The sequence below is a fragment of the Danio rerio genome, chromosome 1 (genome assembly GCF_052040795.2).
Source record: "Danio rerio strain M-AB ecotype USA chromosome 1, GRCz13ab, whole genome shotgun sequence".
In the NCBI taxonomy this organism is placed as follows: Eukaryota; Metazoa; Chordata; class Actinopteri; order Cypriniformes; family Danionidae; genus Danio; species Danio rerio.
In genome coordinates, this window is record NC_141021.1 from 22,479,974 (window position 1) to 22,504,405 (window position 24,432).

Here is a 24,432-nt window from a genome sequence, read left to right on the forward strand (position 1 = left end):
GGAACTATATGACAGGTGTCTAAAAAGGAGACCAGATCCGCAGTGCACAAATACTCACGAGTGAATCCAGGTGCTGTGAGCAAGGAGAGGGTGGCGGGATCATTAGTATATTGCACAGATATAAAAGAAGGAAAGCAGGAATATGTAAAGCAGCAGTGGAGCAGAATGTCTATGTGTAGATGAATCCACAGTAAATACAGTAAACAGAGGTAGTAGTAAATTATGAGTAGCATTTACAGTGCTTCCCACAGGTTTGAAAAATACTTGCGGTGTTAAGCCGGATTGAAACACACCATTTACCCAAATCACGTAAATAGTTACTATATGCGACAAACACAATATCACTTCATTTTTAACATTAATTGTATTTCTGACAGCTATAAAGTGTTTTTTTTTTCAAAGAGTAAAAAAAAAAAAAAAGATTTGAAAAACAAAAAGAAAAACAAAAAAAAAAAACACATCTATTTCTCTTATTTGTATACTATTAAGGAGCCATGTGCACCCACTGAAAGGTAAAATCTGCTGCTCTCTTTCTTTCAAGTTCAAAGCAAACTTGAATGCCAAATCATTTTAGATGTGTATATAAAATAGCCTATGTAATATATTAACATCAAATTAATAAAATAATCAGAAAATAAGAAATGACAGAAAAAGGAATAAAAACACAACATCTCTAAAAATTGTCATAACTACAAGATTAATCTTTGTAAATTATTTAAATAAGGCTAATGTGTTGATTAACTACAAATGATGTGCATATATTTTGCAGCCAGTTTAGACCAGTCATTTCTTCGTCATCGAGTATATAGTGAAGTCTTTCTGAGTCGTTTTGATTTAAAAAATGCATCATTTAACGTTTCTCTTGCGACTGCGAAGTCAAGTGAAAGTAGGCTTGAATAAAAAGGTGATGCAAAAATGCATACAAGCTTTAGAAAGTGAAAGCAAAAGTTGTATCCTTGACATTTTAGGAGATTTAGAAACACACACAAAAAAATTTGTGTCTGTGTGTCTCTGCAGTCTGTGGGAGTGTTGACAGATCTCACAGAACGCAACTGGTAAATGAGAGAAGACTTTCAACTACTTAATTGATAGTGGATGTTTGGTTATATTAGGTGGATACAAAAAAGTGTAAAAGGATGTTAATAATAGTAAACAAGAAAAGCGTCACTAAATATACTTGGGCGGCCGTTAATATACCTAGGCGGCCTGCCCAAGTAAAGTCTATGTGTGGGAAGCACTGAATTATACTGCATGTTACAATACAGCAAACACAAATATTTGCTTACAAGTTTGAAGCTTTGTAAGCTATGTTTGACACAGTACATATGCTTGAATTACATGATATAAAAATAAAAAAGTCCAACAGTGTTCATGACTCAATATCTTGAATTATAGCAAGCTACATCTAAAAATGCACTGCTGGCCTGCATCATTTTCAACACCATATAAATGAAGTTTAATTACAAAAATATCTAAATTTTCCAAGTATCCATTAAACAAATGTTATATGCTTTTACCTGGTGGCTGTGTACTGTAGTCGATGATGCGTTGCTGGCCTTGTGCCAGGTCAGGGTTACTGGACGAGAGAGTTCCGCTCACTGGCATAGTGGGTGGAGTCTGTTTGTTCTGCCGTAATCCCACAATGCTGTCATCCTGAGTCTGCCCCAACCCGAGGTCACTACACAACAAATGCACAATGACTCAGCATGACTCAATGGAAAATAAACATTAATCTATCAGAATTCACCACGTAAACCATAGACCTTAGTCAGGGTAGTGTCACATTTCATCTTATGAAAATGTAGTCACGATGGATAGAATTACAATGTGCTCAATGATTTTTACTGTTGTTTAACAACAAACTAATTGTTCAGCTGAAAACAAAAATATATTAAACATTCATGTGATTATGCTATATAGGAGTTTCTCTTTAAATCAGGTGCCATTGTTGTGACAGAGTATTTTTAATTTAATATGGTGTTCAATGCTTAAATCCCCATTCCATCATGACAAGATTCATATGTTGGTCTCTTCTTGTTGAAAATGAAAATTCTGGTCCAAAACAGAAAATTCTAGATGGAATTGGCCAAAAAACAGCACTGTTTGTTTAGTAACAATTATTACTTTTAATAAATAATGAAGTTATTATGTAAGACTTTTTAAATTGAACTCTACCTCAAATTATATTGATTAAAAAAACAATTCAATAAAATAATGACATTTTATTGACAGTAGAATTACGATAACAATGAAGGAGAGGTGTCAAACCAGTGTTGCCAGGAACAAGTACAAGACATAGAAATGTCCTGTTGGCATGTTATTTAAGTGTACTTTGCTTTCCCAGTGAGTATGTGCAATTCATCTATAGATTAGCGCAAGTACATGCAGAATATCCACAAAGCGTATAAAATTGAGCTATTATGAACTTAGACAAAAGTGTTGCCAAGCTAGCTCATGAATTGCACAGCTGCTCTTGAACTTTTATCAGCACAGCAACAAATCCACCTTGCATGGCATTAGCTATTTAAATATATGGATTTTATAGCGCAACGCTTATTGTATCTGGTGTGAAAGTTGCTTAGTTCATAGCCATTTTTCTACTGTACAGTCAGCAACAATATGAGAAGATGAGTTTGTGCGTCTCTTTACCTGTAAGGTTTCTGAGGTAGGATGCTCATGCGTGTCTTGTCTAGAATCTTCATCAGTTTGTTTCGGCCACCCACTGTATGTGCTTTTGCCTTCTTGCTGATTTTTTCTTGACCTATAACATCAGAACCAGCCCCAAGTTCAGGTATAGAATATCGACAGTTTTTCTTTCCGTCACCAATCTTTGGAAGATGAGGAACGCCGTTTTTCCTTTCCTCGGCCACCCTTGCCACCAACTCCTTGAAGACTGTGAAGAGAGAAAGTAAGTAAGCAATAAGAAATCTATAGAAATCAGCAGTTTTTGTGTCAGAAGGTAAAAAACTCACCAAGTAGGTTGGTTTTGACACTCATAGAGAGCTGTATGTTGTTCCTGAGAATTTCAGTCGCTTTCGACAACTGCACATTCTCAAACGTCTGTCCGTTCACCTCCAATATCTGTTCATGGGGATCGAAAGGTGAGATAATGAAAGAAAAAAAGTGTTAAAGGATGTGCCTCAGTGTTTTATTGCTGCATTACACTGACGACTAAAAGGTGTTACCTGGTCTCCACGCTTAAGCCCTGCCTCCTCTGCTTTGCTGCCAACCTCCACACTGCTGATGAAGAGGCGTGTCCCCCGTTCAGCTCCTCCAATAAGGGTAAAGGGGAGGGGGATCTCTCGAGCCGTCCTGGTTACAGTTATCACTCTGGGTTTGGCTTTTGCTGCACAAGCGATGTTGAGCAACCTCAACTGACCGGTCATTTTCTGCTCAGATAAAAGAGGACATTGATGAGGATGCTTGTCTGTTACGTGGTAATTTAATATAAATTTTAACTGTATTTATTAATAAGAAATGATAAAATTAGGAATAAATGCTTGCACGCGCTTCACACCTCTCTTTCCAGGTTGCTTTGAAACTCCTCCAAAAAACTGGTCATGTCAGGGTCTCCTTCAAAATCACTAAAATGATTGTTAACCCATAAGAGCACAACCCGGGTTACCTGTGTAAAGAGAATGAAGAGCTGTGAGTCCAGTCGAACTGAAGATTAAAGTGCATTTCTTCAGTAAAGAGAGTGATTTGGTCACCCTACCTTGTCCCGTAAACAGGGGTCATTAAACCAGTCTAGAAGTCTCTGTCCCAGAATCAGAGGACTGGGCAGGAAGGTACGATAGGTTAAGAGAAAGTCCTCAATATATGTGGGGTCGACGATTGAATGGTCCTCCACTAAGTGCTGCATCAGCCTCTCAGCAGTACCCTAAAAAGATTCATGTAAAATTGTATATCAGAATTTTGTCTGAATTGACAGACTTATTTTCTGGTATAACAGTATCCAAACATAACATGTTAAGCCTGCAAGTTTATTACTTTTAATAGAACTTTAATAACTGCCTTCTATTTTAACATGTTTTAAAGACGGATTAAAGTTTCAGAGGCAGTGTGTCAATATGATTCACACAACCTGAGGTTGAATTAATTTTTTAACGTGTGAAAATTATGGACGAAAATTTCGGATTCAGTGTGCAATAAACTTAACACAATTCTTCAGAAATTAGTCTAATATGGTGATTCAAAGCTCATTTAATACTTTGATCAAAAAAAAAAAAAAAAAAGAAAGTTGTGATGCATTTTGGCATAATCCAAATTCCAGAATTCCATTTGCATAAAACAGAGTCAGACTTTAAATATCATATCCTAAATTATTACATTTACACAAAATTAACTATAATATTAAACAATTAATAAATCAGATTTCTCAGTGTAGCACTCATTCAAGTAGACAGTAGTACCTTGACAACAATGTGTCCCTTGCGTGTGCCCGTCCTGTCGAGTTCTCGATGTTCTTTGACCATGACGATTTCCCCTTCCTCCTCTACTCGCTGTGTGTTCTGCTCAACCTGATTCAGAATGCAGCAATAGTCCTGCTGGGCAATGCACACAAACTACACACACACAAAAAATAATATTAGTTGCTGATTTTTTTTTTTTTCATCATTTAAAAAAAATAACTTAAATGGGCCTTTAAGTTCATATTTAACAGGGCATGATCAATTTGAATAAAACTGCATTTCAAAAATACAAATGCTAAGCATCCCCTAAGAAATGTAATTTATTAAAATAGAAGAGACTATTTAAATCCTCAGTAGACTCACCTGACAGTCATCAACTTTGGTTCTCATTACTCCAGTCATCAGTTGTTTCTCCATTGATGGGCAGACACCAAAACTTCCACCCATACACACACTCTCACTGCGGCCGTCCAGGTATATCACCTCTACTGCTCCATTCAAAATGACTGACCATGAGTCCAGCTGAAACACACACACACACACACACACACACACACACACACACACACACACACACACACACACACACACACACACACACACACACACACACACACACACACACACACACACACACACACACACACACACACACACACACACACACAAACACACACACACAAACACACACACACACACACACACACACACACACACACAATTATAATGCCTGTTATCCTCAAAACACAAATTAGTAGCTGAAATTTCAACATTGAGTCCAGCCTTACCTCTTCACCATGGTTAAGGACTATAGTTCCAGCACGTTCCACAACCGCAAACACCATAACAGCACAGAGTTCCCTTCGCACCGAAACACTCAGACTGGCAAATGCTGGAAGCTGCTGAACAAACTCCAGCAATTGCTCTGTAAACAGAAATGGAGTAAGAAATTGAAAGAGAAACAGATAACACCTAGAAAGTGAAAATGAAAGTGCATCATCATATTGAATTTCAAATCATTGAAGGACTCAAGCTAAAAGTACCAATGTCATCATCTGTACGGTCCATAGGGTCTTTTTCAAGGCAGTCTCTCACAATATCCCGACTCATAAGATGGTCCGTTCCCCTTCCTACGTCTTCATCATCATCATCCTCGTCTGAGTCCACTGCTGTTTCAGGAAGCCCACTCAGATCCATGTCTCCACACTCGCTCTCAGTGGCCTGTCAAAGACACCATGTAAGCTCTAAATGTTTGCTAATTTTAAGCTGACAATAGCTATGTTTCCATATAAAGATGCTAATAAAATGTATGTGCAAAACTGAAATATTGCATAAAAATATGTGAATAAAGCAGCGTTTCCAACCAATGAGTCAATTCCTGATTTACTGGCGCCAAATATCAAAAGTAAAAACAGAATTTAATGCGGTAGGAGAAGCTGCGTGAATCTTTTCCTCATTTAATAAATTACTTGTGCCTAAGAACACAATGCCAACTTGCAATTAACGTGCTGTGGCGTTTGAAGATGTGAGACTCAGAGCACAAACACTCTTGACAGTTTTGTAAGAAATTAATAATACCACTAATACTGAAATGGTTAAGGCGTTTCAGAATAACCAAAACAACATTTCAGATGTTTTACAACTCGGTCAGCCTGCTGGTTTGTCCATTCACACACATTGTTATCATCACATGATCTCTTATGACAAAAATCACAGGACTTTTTCATGCTCATACTGGAATTTGTTTGATAAAAGTATTTACATTAGGAATGCTCTGACCAGGATTTTTGGAGCAGATACCGAGTGTGATCCCTCATCATGGTTATGGCCGATACCAAGTAATGATTCTGATGCTTCAAGCTTTATATATAACTTTAATATTGCATAGCATACAGGACATTTTCCCTCCTAGTTTGATACTTAAGTGAAGATCTCTCCTTTCCTAAGACAACAAAAGAAGGATGTTGCATATAATCCCTCAAACACGTCTCTTATAACCATTTAGTGTGGACATGTCATGGTCAAAAGCAGCTTTACAAAAAAAATTGTTACTACATAAAAAAATTAAGAAACATGACTAACAAAACAATTTGGAGACACTGCAAATGACGAAAAAAAAAAAGGATTCATCATGTCTCAATCAAGAAAAAGTTTGGAGCGCATATTTGATGCAAAAGAAGTTAAAAAGGACCTTCCACTGTTTGTAAACCCGTAAACAAACACTTGCGATCGGTTCATGTGATCAGCCAGATTAGCGAGTACCGTTTGAGTCATAAAATGTGATTATCGGCCGATACCGATCTCCAGCAGATTGATCAGAGCATCCCTAGTTTCCATCGTAGTTTATGTGCATCTTATGTTATTGAATAAAAAGTTTATCCTACAAATTTTATGCGCATTTTCAAAATTGTCACACATCTCGATGTTTCTATCAACCGGTTTTTATGCGCATATTCAAAATACCCAGAAAAGGTGGATGTAAACGTAGCTAATGATCACATACTATACATTCAACGCTTGACATTTGATTAGTTTAATCCCTTTCTGCCCATTGTGGGGTGCATTATCAAATTTTACATGAATGTGTGTATCCAGTGTGTATCAAACAAAAAGTGCTTCAGTGGTAGTTCATGTGTCAGGGTTCTTTAGATAAAGGATTCATAAGATAATATTGATAGTATTAAAGGTAATAACAGCCCTGCTAATGTGCCTTGGACTTACGATTTTGTTGTTTATATGGATGTGATTTGCTTGTGCACATGCGTACTGGCAAAAGTGTGTGTGTTTGTGGTGTGTGATGGCATTTTGAGCGGATTGTGTTTGTGCACGCTGTGGATATGCAGCATGTGTGCTCATGTGTATGGCTGATCTGCGGATCAAAAGGTGTATGTGCTTGAGGACCACATGAATAGGTTATGGAGAGGTGACAGATGGACCACAGAGGAGGGCGGGGGGAGGTCGGGGGAGTCCTCTACTGGACAGGATTTTAATGTGCGCGAGTGTGTGTTTGTGTGTGTGCGTTTGTCCCAGATGTTCACAATAAATCTCTGTGAGGATGTGCTTCTGTTGCCGAGTAAGAAGATTGCTTTCTAGCGGGATAGAGTCTCTTGTCACCTGGTAAATATCTGATAGGCTGCTGCTTCCTGAATCACTGGCGATGCTGGAACGTGATTGGCTGGAAGTCATATGAGAGTGGCAACTGTCGGAGGGGTGAAGCTTTGAGAAGTCGGTTGGGAGCTGTAGGAATAATGAATACTATTAGAAAAAAAACAAGCAGAAAAATGCATATAGACAAGAATCATTTCAATAATATTTCAAATTAATTTATACATTTTATGGGAAAAAATCCTTTAGAAACCATCAGCATTTTAAAAACCTTTCAGCTTAAGTTCCTGCAGCATGACACTAAGGTTTAAAACTGCATGTATGAGAGAAGCATCATTTAAACTACCATAAAACACATTAAATGTTCCCTAAATAACCTTGTGAGCATGCAGCAGGAGAAAAGTGCCACAAGGGGAAAACAGAGAGTGATGGAAAAGTGCAAATAGTCATTTTCCCCACATGCAAGTTGATCAGGAATCTAAGGATTAATTTTAAACCTCTGTGTGAGTGTCAGCACAATTACACTTTAGTGAAATGAATGATGTGCTCCCACACGCACACGAGTTCAGCTTAATGGTGCAATTTAATAATAGAAGATTCTAATAATCCATCTACTAGGATTTGTTGATAAAAATAAACAAAAACAAACAGTATTATTCCTAGAACTCTGGCACATTCTCTCCATGTTTACATCAGCAGTTTGATAACTGCACTGCCATCCAATTTTAATTTGAAATATTTTAGAGAAAAATACTTGTATCACTTCTAATAATTAACATGTCTTTTAATGGTGTTAAACTTTTATTGGTTGCCAAAATTATTAGCCCTCCTGTGATTTTTTTTTCTTTTTCAAATATTTCCTAAATTATGTTTAACAGAAGGAAATTTTCACAGTAATTCCTATAATAATTTTTCTTCTGGAGAAAGTCTTATTTGTTTTATTTTGGCTAGAATAAAAGAAGTTTGAATTTTTTAAAAACATTTTAAGCTCAATATGATTAGCCCACCTAAGCAATATATATATATATATATATATATATATATATATATATATATATATATATATATATATATATATATATATATACATATATATATATATACATATATATATATATATATATATATATATATATATATATATATATATATATATATATATACATATATATATATATATATATACATATATATATATATATATATATATATATATATATATATATATATATATATATATATATATATATATATATATATATATATATATATATATATTTTTTTTTTTTTTTTTTTTATGTCTACAGAACAAACCATAGCAAACCAGTGCCTTTTAGGCTGAATACTAGTAAATATTATGTCAAATATTATATACTGTCATCAGGGCAAAGATAAAATAAATCCGTTATTAGGAATTAGTTAATATCTATGTTTAGAAATGAGCTGGAAAAAATCTCTGTTAAACAGAAATTGGGGGGAAAATACACAGGGGAGCTAATAATTCTGACTTCAACTGTATATTTTGGTGCTGTGTGTAACATCCAAGCCCACACAGCACACACACACACAAAATTCCAACGAAATGTAAATCTAGAGCATCTGTGATGTGATGCCTTTAATCACTAATGCATGGCTTTAATCAGTTAATGAACCAAAATAACGATTATACCTGCTAGCACACCCACACCCACCCCAACATCCTACTGTATAACATACCCTGAGGCTTACTACATTACAAATTGATGGGTTCATGTACTTATGCCCTAGATCAGATGGCCTACATACAGTAACCCTACAACAAAATCACATGCAGAATACTTGCACGCGACTCAAAAACTCAATAGCGGGATGGTGAAATCATTGCAAAGACGATCTATATAATCACACACACAAAAAAAAAAAAAAAACATCAATAGTAACCAACTCTAAAACGGCAGGAAATATATTTAATGTAAAATGTAATGAATTTTAAAAAATGAAATAAGAAACCAAAAAATGCAGATTAATAGAACAAATAAAAATAATAAAAAATAAAACTAAATCGACTACATAACATATAAACTGCACAACATAATAAAATCAGCAATCAAATTACACAGATTAACTGTTTAGAAAGAATTTATAACACAAATAAAACAGTGGAATTGATTTAAAATGACCAACAAGTCCAACACTACAACAGACCAACTCCTGAAACTCAGTTTAAAACTAAAAAAATATTCCGTTCAGAGTATATTTAGGAACTTGCTCATTCAAAATAACGATTTCTACAAAAATGTGCTCATCAAATTCAGCTGATTCCTAATATTTCACCAAAAACATGCATGCATGAATGTAACTTATGTGCACACTGTTTTGTGTCTGTGTGTGTGTGTGTGTAATACTCACAGTCCTGCTCTCCTGTCCCCTGACTCCATAGCCATGAGACAGAACTAGCTGTCTCATAGCCTGCAATACTGAATGCCCAACCATCCTGTGTGCATTTAAACTAACCTCTAAAACAGAATCATCCTCTTTTTGTAAAAGTAACTATCCCAACTACATCAACCTGAAATTCAAATATCTCTCTCCATAATACACTCTAAGAGAGAAAGCATCACTCTCGACTGAAATCTGCCCATCACCACAGTAACAGACAGCTCTCTGGCAGAGCGGGATGCTTCTGTAGACACACTTTTCATCTGACCCTGCCCCTGCATCCCATTCACGCACACATACACACACGCACACCAACGCCAGATCATGGGATTATCAAGAGGCTGGTATTGTTTAAGCGAAGGAGGGTGGGGGGATGGTTGACACCCACTGCCCTACTAAACCAGTCACCAGGGTTAGCCCAGTGGTGACTGACAGCTCACTGAACAATCAGGTTGTCACATATATCTAAAAGGAGCCCGCCCCTCTGCTGTCAATCATAATCAGGCCCATCCCAAGTGAGAGGATAATAAAAAACTAATGCAGCAGGAGAAAAGTGCCACAAGGGGAAAACAGAGAGTGATGGAAAAGAAGATAGGGAAGCTTTTACCAGATTACATTATTAAGAATGTTACTAAGACTTTGGCTTAGTTCCATAACTTAGTGATCTATTTTTTTCTCTTTTCATTGTTATGTGGATGATATTCTAATCTTTAACGCATCAAAACTAATAACAGAGACTCTGTCTAGAATTTGCTCAATTGTTTGAAAGATCTTAAGGAATAATTGGAGCAGAAATTTTAATGTTTTAATGAAAATAAAACACAAATTGCTATTTTTGGTCATTTGGGTATTTTGGTGGATGTGTTGATGCTTTGGGTAACTTGGTTTTATATGGTTGTCTATTTATCGAGCATATTGATGTGATTTTATCTAAAACAATTTTACATTTGATAAACAGATTAGTGCTGTAGTGAAAGCAAGTTTTTACGTAAGGAGTTCAACTCATTCTTTTATTAAGTCAAGATTAGACAACTGTAATTATTTATATGTTTGAATAGATCAATCATCACTTCAGCACTTAAATTTAGTCTAAAATGCAGCTCAACTACTAAATGGGGACTGGAAAACACAAAATCTCTTTTTATTGCTACTGTATGTGGATAATGTTGAAAAAAATCTTCCACATATCAATACTAATGACAGACTCAGTCCAGATTTTGCTCAATTGTTTGAGAGATTTAATAGGAATAATTGAAGCAGAAATGTTAATGTTTTAACAAGAATAAAACAAATATTGTTGTTTTTGTTCATTCTGGAGATTTTAGTGGATGTGTTGATGCTCTTGGTAACTTAGTTTTATAAAGGTCGTCCATTTATCGAGAACCTTGGTGTGATTTTCTCCATAATAATTTGACATTTCATAAACAGATTAGTGCTGTAGTGAAAGCAAGTTTATTTTTTGGTAAGTTGAGGCTTTGTAAGTTCAATTCATTCTTTTAGTATGTCAAGATTAGACTGCTGTCACTATTTACATGTTGGATTAGAACGATCATCATTTCAGAGCTTAAAATTAGTCCCAAAATGCACCTCAGCTACTAAATGGGGACTGTGTAAGCATATTAGCCCAGTCCAACACTGCAAAAAATGCTTTGCTTAGAGTTTTGGTCTTATAAATCTTAAATCAAGAAGCATTTTCTAGACAGGCAAAAAATATCTTGTCCTCAGAAATAATGAGTCAAAATTGAGTTTTTTCTTAAAACAAGCCAAATAATGTGCCAATGGGGCAAGCAAAATAAACTTGCTTTCACTTTGAGATGAGATGATTTTGCTTACCCCATTTGGCAGATTAGTTTCTTTTTTTTTAAAGGAAAAACTCGCTTAAGCAATTTTTTTTTTTTTTGCTGTTTAGCCTTGATCCACTGGTCCAATGATAATGTCTTATATTTTAAGATTTCGTTAAATGCTTTTAAGTTTTTACACGGGTTAGATGCAATTTTGTCTTAAATGACAGTTATTTTTAATTGTGCTAAACAAATAAAAATGTAACTGAATTGATCTGCCTTGCTGTGTTCTTAGGGTGCTTTCACACCAGTGAATCGATTCAGTTGTTCCGAAACAGAGATTACAAATGTTACATTGTTGCTCTTTGCTCTTGGAGCGGTTCACTTTCACACTGCAAAGTTTCTAATCGGACCAAAAGAGCTAAAACAAGTCACGTGCGAGTAAACTCTCCTTACATTGGTCAGTGTCAGGGTTTATTTTGCAGCGTGGTGGTTTGGTGGTGATTGACAGGGTGCGCGCACGACGTGTCTGAGGAGAGACGCGGTGGGGAGGGGTGAGAAGGGTGCGCGACGATGCCTATTTGAGGACCGGGAGGGAGATGCAAGATTACCGGGAGATCATCACTCGTTTGCGGGCATCCGGAGATTCGCGAAACTTCCGGCCCTACTCATAATTCTCTCTTCATATAGCCGTAAGCCTATTACATATCCATAAAACACTGAGATATAACCGCGCTCGGATCGGATCGCTTTCTCACTGCAATCGAACCGCTTAAGGGTTCGTTTTAATCGAGCCGAGACCACCTCATTCAATCGATCTCGGAGCGATTACCTTGGCGCGGAACAGAGCGCGATTGCCCTGTTCACATATGCCAATCGAACCGCGCTAACTGGGCAAACGAGATACGTTCCGAAACAAAAGTGTAGGTGTGAAAGCACCCTAAGATACCGTTTACACTAGTATGCATTTTTTATTTAAAACTGAATTTTAGAACCAGCCAGATCAGTGTTTTTACTGCATTTCAAAAAGACAATCTCAGTCTATGCTATACACCCTAAAGCACAAGCTATTTGACCATTCATGCTCATTAGGCATGCACATATTTTGCCGAAATCTATATTTGCAGTCTACCACTAATGTAATGTTCATATAAAAGAGGTCTTACAAATCAGAGTACGATGCACAACAGGTCAGAAGACCAGTCAGAGAGCATTGTGAATAGCTGTGCTCTTGTTTTCAAAAATGTTAAAGTCCATCTATAATCAGTTTTTGCAGGTCAAACACAACAATAAATGGTGTTTTTTATGTGAGGTCCTGAAGACTATTTATAGATTACAACTGAGATCTGCTTGAATTCAGCTAAGCTAAGAGCAATGCATACACTTACACGGTGTAAAAAAACGTTGAAAGTGTGTTACTTTTCCTTAAAACATTTAAAGTCTGGGAATGCTTCATTTTCTATGGTGCCTTCACTTTATTGGACAGTTGAGCAAGCCTTTTGAAGTAAGCTTCATTGACTATCAACACAAACGGACACTTTTTGTGAGTGCCCAAAACCTAGCAAACCTTTGTTTTGAATGCTCAAACCACACACTCACAGTTGTCTGCGCTACGTTATAAACAGCCAGCATGCATACAGTGTGCATAGATGTCAGAGGAAAGCAAGAATTTCTGTCAAAACATCTATGAATGTGAAAAGCTGCAGTGTGTAGTTTGTCATACTACCATAAAGATAATTATGTTGTTCTAGGGTGTGAGAATTTATGCCAGAGTCTAAGATGAAATAATGTTGAAAGAGTAAAACTGGACCACAGTTTAGTAATTTAAGGGTTATTAATTAATAGAATGAGTAGGGAAGTTACCTGGGATTTGGGGCATTCCTGCAGCAAGACAAAATGAGAAACACATTACTACACAATCCACATCTTAATACAAAAAAAATATTAATACAGTGACAGTAAATGTTAAAGAAGAACGACAATTGTCTAATAAGCTCTGTTTTGAGTTCTATAACTGGTTCTTAAAGCTTCTTTCTTGAATGCTCTCTCTATTTTCCAACATAACATTCAAAAACCATATATAAACTAGATATTTCAGTTTTAATTACTATTAAATGTATGTCTAATTGCTAGTTTTAAAACTGTTTTATGGATATTAAAAATGTATCAACTTAGTTAAATTAATTAACAACAATTGATTTGTGTGATTACAAATAGGGATGCACCGATACCATTTTTAGGAACTTATCCAATCCCGATATCAAGATTCTGAGTATCTATCGATACAGATCCGACCCAATACTGTGCAGTTATTTTTAATTATTTATTTTATTTTTTTTAACAAAATACAGTTTCTATAGTTCTGCTAATCATAAACTAAAGTAAAATATCTTCTTTAGTACAAAATAACAGACATTCAGGTCTGCTGATGCTTGCTGTAAACTAGGCTAGATTATTTGAGTATTCGTTACGACAGCATCTGTAGTAGTCCAGTTTATGTTGGTTACTTTTTAATATAATTAATTTTCTTTGAAATCTATAATAGGTCATCACTATTGAAATCACTAAAGCCTGATATTTTCCTGCAAGTTTGACGCAGACTAAAGAGGCCAGTTGTACTTTTAAAACACAGCCTTGCCTGAACTCGTCTTGAGTAAGACACAGAAAATGAAAGCACGTCAGCACTGAGGAAAAATCAGATGCACTATAACACAAGCACTTGAATATTCATCTGTACCTCAAATGGCTTCAGAACATTTGGGATATAGTTGGCCTACATGACTACTTTCTAGTGCCTTATAAAAGGCTACCTTCTCTTTATGGTTTATAAATTCCACAGAGGCGATGCAGTGGCGCAGTAGGTAGTGCTGTTGCCTCACAGCAAGAAGGTCGCTGGTTCGAACCTCGGTTCAGTTGGTGTTTCTGTGTGGAGTTTGCATGTTCTCCCTGCATTCGCGTGGTCTTCCTCCGGGTGCTCCGGTTTTCCCCACAGTCCAAAGACATGAGGTACAGGTGAATTGGGTAGGCTAAATTGTCCGTAGAGTGTGTGTGTGTGTGTGTGTGTTTCCCAAAGATGGGTTGCAGCTGGAAGGGCATCCGCTGGGTAAAAACGTGCTAAATAAGTTGGCGGTTCATTCCGCTGTGGCGACCCCAGATTAATAAAGGGACTAAGCTGACAAGAAAATAAATGAATGAAATTCCACAGAATATAGCGCATGCACAGGAGAGGATTTGGATTGGTCCTAGCAGGCCGATACCCGATCCAGCAAAAATATGTGGTATCCAGTCGATATCCGATCCAAGTATAGGATTGGTGCATCCCTAATTACAAAATTATCTAAATGCCAAAGCTGTATGATCTTCAATGAAAACTACATTTATTAAAATAAATGTGATTTTAGTTTAATAAAATCAAACTATTTTTTAATATAAGTACGAAATAAATAAAGTACATTTCAATTAAGATCAGAAAAACAATGAAATTATATTAAAACACAAATCATTTCATTTGAATTAGAATATAGGGCCTTTTCTGATTGAGAAACACTGGGTTAAAATGTAAACACAATCATAAAAGTGAAATCAAGTGGAATAAAAAGTAATTTAGTTATTAATATTATTAATGATTACCTTAATAATGATATTAAGAATATTAAATTATTATTAAGGTGAAGTCACATTAATAATTTCAACAGAAATCCATGTGATTTTCACAAGAGGGTTAAAAAAAAATCCCCATCAAGATTTTGCAATGGATTCAAGCTGGTCACATGAAACCACCACATTGACCAACAGAAACTTTATTATGAATGTGACGTGTGTTTGTGTGTGTACGGAACATTCCCAGAAAAGGTACTAATGTGTATCATTTTAGAGTTTGTGTGCGTATGAGAGACAGAGAACGTACAGAGTGGTATCCAGGTGGCAGAGGCGGCTTGCTGACTGGATAATTATCAACGGTATCAATTATGGTCTGGCGCTCTCCACGCTGGTTTATCTTTCGAAACCTTCTCCTGGATTGTCGATGAGATGCTTGTCTTTGGAAATACTCGTCATTGTCATCCATGTAGTCCACCTAAGAGAGACAAGAGAGGAAAAGTGTATCCTGATCTAATGGACGCATGGGTTACTGCACATACATCGGCCTTTGTAACTCACCACAATCATTTCTGAAGCCTCAAGGACGATACACTCACAACCACGACGCAAACTACCAGCAGAACGCTTACCAAAACTGAAATGAAACGGCATTCGTGACACAAAACAAAGAACAGGACAAGACACAAAAAGAAAGAATGAGGCAAATCAAACACAAAACACTGGTACCTGCTGCGGGGCAGAAACATAGACTCCTTTATGAAGACCGAGCCAGACAGAAGGATATACCAGCAGGTCCCGATGTCATCAGGACTAGAACAAACACACACACACACACACACACAGATATAAATATTACACTACACACCCTGAAAAGCACACCATTTCTATTTTAGTCCACTCTTACTATATTCTGGGTGGAGCAGTGACCTAACAATTAACGTCATAATGAGCAAAGGAAACACATGTGATGAATCATAAATGTGGGTGAATGAGTCTTGGTCAATTCACTATTTCCCAGAGCAAGAGGGCATCCGTGGTTTGCTGATCTCGCAAAGTCAGACATGAAAAGTCTGTCTGTCTGTCTGACAAGCATTCAAAATGACTGCTTTTATGTACAAAGCAATATGGAGTGTTTTACCAAAAAAACTGAGCTGTTTATGTATTAAGTAGTAAGTTTATGATTTCATGAGTAAAAGTCTCCATCATGCTGCAAAAAAAATGTTCTTACTTTTGTCTTGTTTCTAATGTCTAAAATATTTTTATTTAAAATATCGAAATATTTTAAAATATCAAAATATAAAAAGCATTTCCTAGACAAGCAAAAATATCATCTAGTTTTCAGAAATAATGTGAAAATTAGGAGAGTTGTTAAGCTAAATAATCTTCCATTGGGGGTAAGTAAACTAATTTTATTTTAAAGTGAAAACTAGATTATTTGACTTATCTCAGTGGCAGATTATTGGACTTGTTTAAAGGAAAAACTCACTTAATTTTACATTATTACTTCTGTAAAACAAGACTGTTACTGCCCTATGTATGTGCCTGTGTTGTTTTGCTTGTGCGTGCTCTCTCTTTCTCTCTCGATCTCTCTGTCAATTCTCGTAGGATCACCCATTCCAGTTTGTCATTCAATCATCATTACTGTACGTTCACACCGAAAGCGGTGAGAGCATCAAAGTAGCTGGAAGTCATTCATTTTCAATGGGAGCCAGTGGCGATAAGCAGCGAGGAGCAGCGTGGCGCAACTTTATGGTAACTTTATGTTATTGAACTATGATGCGGTTCGGCGGCAAGCAATAGGAATGTAGAAGTCCACCGCTTGGGAGGAGTCCAGAGAACACAGTCATTGTGAACTGTGGTTCCGACCCCAGATGTTCCCAAGGGTTTGATTATTGCAGTCACCGGATTTCCAATTATTTGCAATGTTTTCTTACAGGAACACACATAAAAAAAATTACTGGCGAGTTATTAATGTGCATTTTATATATATATATATATATTTTTTTTCCTTCATTGAAGTGGAAATCCCATGGCACAATACAAAACATTATAGCTGCTTCAGGATATTTCAGACATATGGACACATATATGACATATGGACACAACATATTATCAAGTGATTATGCTTTCATGACAATGTATGTAAACACTTAATCCTTTTGCATAAGTTGCATCTATGGAGAGAGAACTGTGGTGTCAAAACATTTGCTGACACAGACCTGTAACATCTCTGTTGACATGAGCTAGTGGGCTGAGAGCCAAGAATAGCAGGACCCCTTAGACTAGAAAACCTATTCAAAAATGGTCAAAAGTTAAAAAGAGACACATAGGGGTGTGTCAAAAACATAAATAAAGGAGAAGGAGCAGGAGAGACTTTAGAAGGTGTCCAGGAGAGACTTCAGAATGCTCTGGGGTCTGCTCTGCTCTTTCTTGGCTTTATTATGAAGAATAAAGTCTATTTTCTGATATTCCAAACCTCCAGTCTGATCATTTCTAATTGTAAGAAGTCGAATTACGACATATGCTGCAACGGCCCCTTTAAATTCGAGATCAATGTAGCGAATTTTGAAGCTCTCGCTGCCAGAACTGAAGGCAGACAGCGTTGTCGCCAGGGCAGCCACAGCGACCCTTGACACTCACCGCCTTCGCTGTGAACGCAGTTACTCTCTGTGGCATCATTACCTACGCTACCAATCAGAAAGGAAGCTCTAAGTTTAAAGGGCCACAACCATGGAAGCTCGTTCTCTTGCTTTTACGCTGCTTGACTTTCTGCTCTGTTTGTGTGTTTTTGGTTTGTGTCATGTTGATTTTGATCTTATTTCAGTCAATTTAATTTTGATCTTATTTCAGTTGTGGTATGCTGATATTGGTTTGTATGTACTTCTGAATTCCCCTGAGAATCAAGAAGTTTAGACGTCTTGAGACATGCATCTCGCAACTGGCAGAAAACTTTTGTCTAAACAAACAAGAAGAAGTGAGCACCACTCGCTGTAAGTTTCAAATGTATTTTAGATAAACACAATGAAGATGTTTTGTTTGTTTATTTTCTATTAAGCAGTTTAGAGGGTAATTTTCAACCAGTTAGGGGTTTTTGTTATATTGTTTTCTTTTATTTACCGCCGCTTGAAATCCTCTTTTCCTTAACAGCATACATTAATATATATATATTTTTTTTGCGAGATACTTTAACTTGTACATTTTATCTTTGTATTATTTGGTTGTTGTTTTGATATTTTGCCACCAACTCTCAACAAACTGAATCACATTAAAATGCTACCTCTTTATCAACAATATTGTACTTTTACATATATTTTAAAACATTAATTATTAGTGATGAAATGTCTGAAGACGAGAGAATGACTGCCTAAAATTCAGTGTATCAGGCTCTCATAGTTATTATTCTAATATGGGGCTCAAGAAACATTAAGAAAGTTGAAATGAATCTTTTGTAAATTCAATAAGTGACATTATTTTTCAGTTACATTATAGTGGTCTAGTCAGTTACATTTATTAAATTTGGATGCAATCTAGTGACAAGTTCTACGCCAGAAGCACCTAATTTAACAGTCTATTCCCAAAACATGACTTTGTTTCCTATCCTGAAGCAAGCCGGAGAAAACTTTGTTATGCTCATGTGCAGTATAATTTGGTGAACAGACTGTTGGTGGTCCTTGTGCAATGGCATCCGAGGTTGAGACTCGTGGCTTTCAAACTATGCTGAGGGAAACCGTATGAGCCTACGCATTTTTGCACAACACAAATCCCAAGTGAAAAGAAGCACATGGCTGATGTTGTGTGTTTTGGAAAGCCCAAGCTTTGACGGCCTGGTTAATGTAGGCATTGCACCACAGTGGAGATTTACGACGGATAATGGGAGGTTACAGTTAGAAAAACGTGAGGGGGACAAAAAAGTGGAGGGAAAGTCAATGGGGATGGAGAATGTTCCAGGTTTTGTTGGGTTAGCATGACTGCATTTTTTCCTTTGGAAATTTTTGACCTGGCAAATGCAATGCTAGGTTCACTCAAGTATAATTAGAAAAACCTAACAGTCCAGATACATTTTAGACAAAGTCAAGGAAACAACCAATGCCATTTGAACCAAATAAACCAAAACTAACTTTCTTTGGAGATCAACATTTTGATTGTATAAAGTCATGTCTTTTGATCTGTAAATTGAGGTCAGGCATTTCACTTTTATTTTTATGTTTAATACTGCAAAATGACTTGCTTAAAAAAAAAAAAGTAATCGATTGTAAAGAATGTTGTATAATATGGAATGACATGGCAATGAAGTGTCAAACTACAGACAAATCCACATTGATATCATTAAATGCTGTTTTACCACTGTAGTTTAAAGTGTTTTATTATTTTTTTGAGAAGCAGTATCTACACTGCATTGAGAAAACAACACAAACGCAACATTTAGTTGTTAATTCATATTAATTTGTACTTTCTCAATCAAACACATTTAAGTTCGATTTGCTCATCACATAATAAGGCTGAGGTTTATGGGTGGGCTTTGGGGTTGTGCCTCTCATTAAAAAAATAAATAAATAAAATTATGTTTCCATACGAATGAAATCATAGTAATTCATATAAACTAGCTTAACTAATTTCTTCATGGAATAAGGCTGGTGAAAAACAGCATTTTGAAAACACTGAATAGTTTGGAAATGCTAGTGTTCTGTTTCAGAATAGACAGGTTAAAGCAAAGACTCTTGAAAACAAAGGCGAGGCTGTCTACAATCGCTCTTTTAACGCCAACCAAAATAAAGAGATGCATTACCACAACCTTCAGCTTAGGAGTGTGGATGAGCAGAGTTCATTTTAGTAATATTGACCCTCAAATGAAATCAAAGACTTTATTTCTTTGACTAGTCTAGTGTGGACTTTTGCGTATCATTTTTTATTTCGTCAAGCCACTCTCATATGACTATTACACAACTGGTAGGCAGCAAGTTCAAATGCCAGTAAAACATGTGCATGACTAGTGTGCATGAATGGTCATGTCTCCTGTGTTTTAGGGTGTATGGCGTGAACAAATAATGTTTTTTTAGAAACATTAAAAATGGCAGTCTGGTTGAAAAGCGCATGTAAACAGTTCCTTCTGCCATGGAAAAGTTTATTTTAATTTATTTGACATTAAAAATACTTCTCTGCTGCACTCAACAATTCAGCAATCTGTTGTTAGAATGATAAAAATGTGTAAAAGCTACATATTTTGACTGGTCTGCCTTAGCCTTCTAACTAGGGTTGGGGCCGATAGACGATGCCATTGACCATCGCCGATGGCCAATAGACAGCACGATGCTGAGCCAGCATCGCAATCCATCGCCCCACCCCCATCGCAAACCCGCTCGCGAAAAATACACACTCAGGCCCTGTTCACACTAATACGTCTTGGTGTTAAAATGGCATTTTAAAACTAAAATGATCCACATCCACACCGTTTTACCTAGCATTTCTGAACAGCCCTCCATCCACTGGAAACGTACATCACGTGCCCACACACACACAAACACAGAGACACGCTGTCATGCGCTCCTCTGAGCTCCAGGCAGAGAGCAGTGCATGTCGGAGAGTTTATGAAGGATGTACCGCTGGATCGCGTCTCGCAATAGTTTTTAAACGTGATATCCCAAATCTCCCGGAGGTTCCTGGAGTTTCTAAGCATTTGTGGGACTCATAATGCCTGCAAACGAGTGATAATCCCCCGGAAATCGCACGTCTCCCTCCCGGCCCTCAAATAAGCCACGTACCCTTCTCACCCCCAGATCCCTCCTTGCTCTTCAGACAACCCCCCCTCCTCTTTTCACATGATGATGATGCCATAGTCCATCGCGATGTTTCACATTAGACATCATACGATGCCAAATTGGTCAACATCGCCCAACCCTACTTCTAACAGTATTTGTCAATCTTAAAGTGACTGATATGCACAATCACGATAAAGCAGTTAGAGTTTACAAGACATAGAAGTGGAAAACAAAGTGTGTGTTAAGATTGAAAAAGTGAATCATTTTAAATATGCTAACAACTATATGTTACATATAATAACCAACGGTCAGTAATATTCAGTACTGCTAATTACTATATTTTTTCCTCAAATTCTGCCTTTGAACAGAAAAAAACAGCATATTGATGTCATTCCTGATTGAACATGACAAGAAATGCAGCTCTGCTTTTTGATATGCATACAAATAAGGCAATTGAAAAATGTGTCCCCCCAAAAAAATAATCCTGGACAATTCTGTTCCAATACACTCTATAAAACAAACCGATCCCCTCAACATCATTTTAAGTGCCTTAATATAATTGAGATTTTTAGGATTTGAAAATATTTTCTCTATTGATTGATAGTATGCTGCTAATACGATCAATGAGCTTAATGTGTACTGATCCCAGAACATTGCTTAAATTGTTTTAGCAGTAACCCGAAACAATCAGTGGTCCTGACAGAACGCTTCATTTCAACAGGCAGTGTGTGTGTGTCCATATTCAGAAAGCCGTTAGATGCTTAATCCCCGTCTGTAGATGCACATTACAGATTTAAATGAACTGAGCACCAGACAGATGTCGGTGTGTGTTTGTGTCTGAGACAGAGAGAGTGAGCAGATGTGTATGTGTATGTGTGTGTGGATGAAATCAGCCTCGTGACTTTGATGTAAACCTCTGATAAACTGACCTAGATAGAGATACATTTCTGACAGCTTTTGTGGGAGTTTATTGAGTGCGCGAGTTCAGATACTCACTAGTATAAAACCTCATTAGCATCATGCTGTTCATATCGAACCGTCTCACACATCAGCCTGCAATTGAATAAACAAAGTTAATCACATTCGCTCTGTAATAAAGGAATGTAAAAGCTCTCACATCCCCACACAAATGTGATCTCTTACCTGAGCTGGTGTTCCCTCAGGTTGGACAGAGCTTCCATGCCATGAAGGTACGAGTACACAATCTGCAGATCCTGCAAAAAATGAACATAATATTTAGCGGTCACAGATTTTGCATGAAACCCTGCTACCAATTAATTTCACTAAGATTTCTTTCTCTTTCTTTCTTTCTCTTTCTTTCTTTCTTTCTTTGCACATTTTAATTTTTCATTCAGTGTTCAGTGATGAAAATAAGTAGACATCTTATATTCTAGTAAAAAAAAGTTCTAAAAATAATAATAAATAAATAAAAGATTGATAACTTTGAGCTTCGCTTTTTCACTGCTAATATGTGTTGGGAAAAATGAGGGGAAAACAAACCCAAATAATTATGCAAGACATTTTACGCTCAGATAAGCTCGAAAGAAACAAAGCTTGAAAGAATAAATTACACGGTTGTTTTCAGTGACAGGTTTCAGCCACCATTTAAACTCGTCTTTCTCCAACCAGGAGTACGCAAACTTACATTTTCCCATTTTACTGCCTGTTTAGCTCTATAGTTTCACTATATGTGAAGAGCGTCACATCACCTTCCCGGTTTGTCGCAAATTACGCCCCGGCCCGAACCAATCACGTAGATCGAGCACACTGTTGTTTATATTAGGAGGAAAATAAATATATTTAAGCTTTTTTTTGGAGTCAAACACTTTGGACAACACTTGAACAAAAACGAAGACCACGTAAAAATGTGAATGTTAAGGGCCTTAATTTTCTCATATTTGATTTTTCAACTTTTATTACTTTTAAAGACCCCGCAGACACCCTGGATAAACCTATAAAATCACTTAAATGGGGTATATTATGCACACACAAACGTTTAATTGTAGTCAGCCAGCCCCATGGGTTCCAGTTAACTGTCATCCCATACAAAATTGCCGTGATCTGATTGCAAAATAAAATAAATAATGTGATCATCACTGCCTGGCTGAGATATGATATAAAAGGTATCAGACCAAACATGCAGCACTGCATTTAAATTAATATGCTATAGAAAAATATTTAAAAAAAATTTTAAAAAGAGAAGCAAAACATTTTTTAAAATTAGTAAGGGTTTTTGCAATATTTTGATTGAATTTAATTGTATTATCTTTCAATTTCTAAATGTGCTTGGTGACTAAAACATCATTTTAATAAATATATCTGTTTAATAAATAGGTTTTGTTTAAATGCACTAAAATACATTGCCTATATTCACTGAGAAATGAATAAAAATATTCATTTTCTAAAAGGGGTGTACACAAATATGCTGCGCACTGCGTGAATGCGTATATAGAGAGGTTAGACGATCCTTTTTTTTTTTAAATATAATTTTATTTTTACCTTTATTTTTTAATAAAATTATTTTATTGACAAATATTCTGTCCTATTTTCTTCTCTTTATATTTACTGCACTGTTTTGCTATCGTATAAATGTTAAATCAAATATAAAAAACCCTGCCTGTATATACATCAAAGGTCCAGTAGGAGGTGCCATATGAATTTGAATATAAGCAGCAGTGACAAATACATACCATTGACCAGAGAACACAGAGAGCGCACAACCTTCTTTAAACACCACTTAACTCCACCCATCCTGAGTTATACAATCAGCGTTTAACAAGAATGGAATGTTTGCAGATACTCCATTATTCATTCCTTAACTTTCAGATCCATTTCCTCGCTTCTGTTTTTCTCTCTACTTCTGTCACTGTGCTGTTCCTCTTATGACAAGATCCTAGCATTCACGTGTCTGATGCCATGGCATGATGTTTGTCACCGTCTCAGTCATGCAATGTTAAATGTACATCTCTGCTCTAACAGTCTTTGCTCTAATAGCTCTCTGTTTCTGCTCTAACAGACACAGTTCCTCACATGTGTCTTTAGGAATGTTTTTGTAAGTACATTTCTGATCAGGAAACTGGTTAAGGAAATCTTTTCCTGTTTTGTTGATGCCCATGAATGCAACAATGAGATCATATGAACCTATTATGTAGAGTATCTGAAAGAGGAAAGAGCCAAGTAAATAGCCATACTAATGCTACTAAGAAGGCCTTTATTCAAACTTTTAAAAGCTAAAAAACCTTGAGGTGTAAAAACCTCAAACCAAATAAAAGCTTATTGATATTCAGTGTGGAAGAATAAAAGCTAAAATCATTGATCAGTGAAGTAATCAAACTTGTATTTTATGCAAAAGATGTGATT

At 36.4% G+C, this 24,432-nt stretch overlaps 1 protein-coding gene across 10 annotated transcripts in view; it reads right to left on the reverse strand.

Moving 5' to 3' along the window:
• rapgef2a (Rap guanine nucleotide exchange factor 2a) overlaps positions 1–24,432 on the reverse strand; it is a 66,061-nt gene that overhangs the window by 17,599 nt on the left and 24,030 nt on the right. For 2 of the 10 annotated variants that reach the window (XM_087237083.1, XM_087237079.1), the window contains exons 2-19: positions 22,216–22,286; positions 22,069–22,125; positions 16,043–16,126; positions 15,875–15,950; positions 15,624–15,791; positions 13,580–13,597; positions 7,527–7,649; positions 5,456–5,633; positions 5,201–5,337; positions 4,776–4,934; positions 4,413–4,565; positions 3,716–3,880; positions 3,518–3,625; positions 3,186–3,389; positions 2,973–3,081; positions 2,650–2,893; positions 1,518–1,678; positions 59–73 (exon numbers count right to left, since the gene is read on the reverse strand). In XM_087237083.1, coding sequence (XP_087093209.1) covers positions 59–73; positions 1,518–1,678; positions 2,650–2,893; positions 2,973–3,081; positions 3,186–3,389; positions 3,518–3,625; positions 3,716–3,880; positions 4,413–4,565; positions 4,776–4,934; positions 5,201–5,337; positions 5,456–5,633; positions 7,527–7,649; positions 13,580–13,597; positions 15,624–15,791; positions 15,875–15,950; positions 16,043–16,126; positions 22,069–22,125; positions 22,216–22,286 — 2,230 coding nt within the window. Of the gene's footprint in view, positions 1–58; positions 74–1,517; positions 1,679–2,649; positions 2,894–2,972; positions 3,082–3,185; positions 3,390–3,517; positions 3,626–3,715; positions 3,881–4,412; positions 4,566–4,775; positions 4,935–5,200; positions 5,338–5,455; positions 5,634–7,526; positions 7,668–9,905; positions 10,248–13,579; positions 13,598–15,623; positions 15,792–15,874; positions 15,951–16,042; positions 16,127–22,068; positions 22,126–22,215; positions 22,287–24,432 lie in introns of those variants that run through there. The other 8 variants (XM_087237086.1, XM_087237080.1, XM_087237084.1 and 5 more) reach the window with 5 other exon arrangements.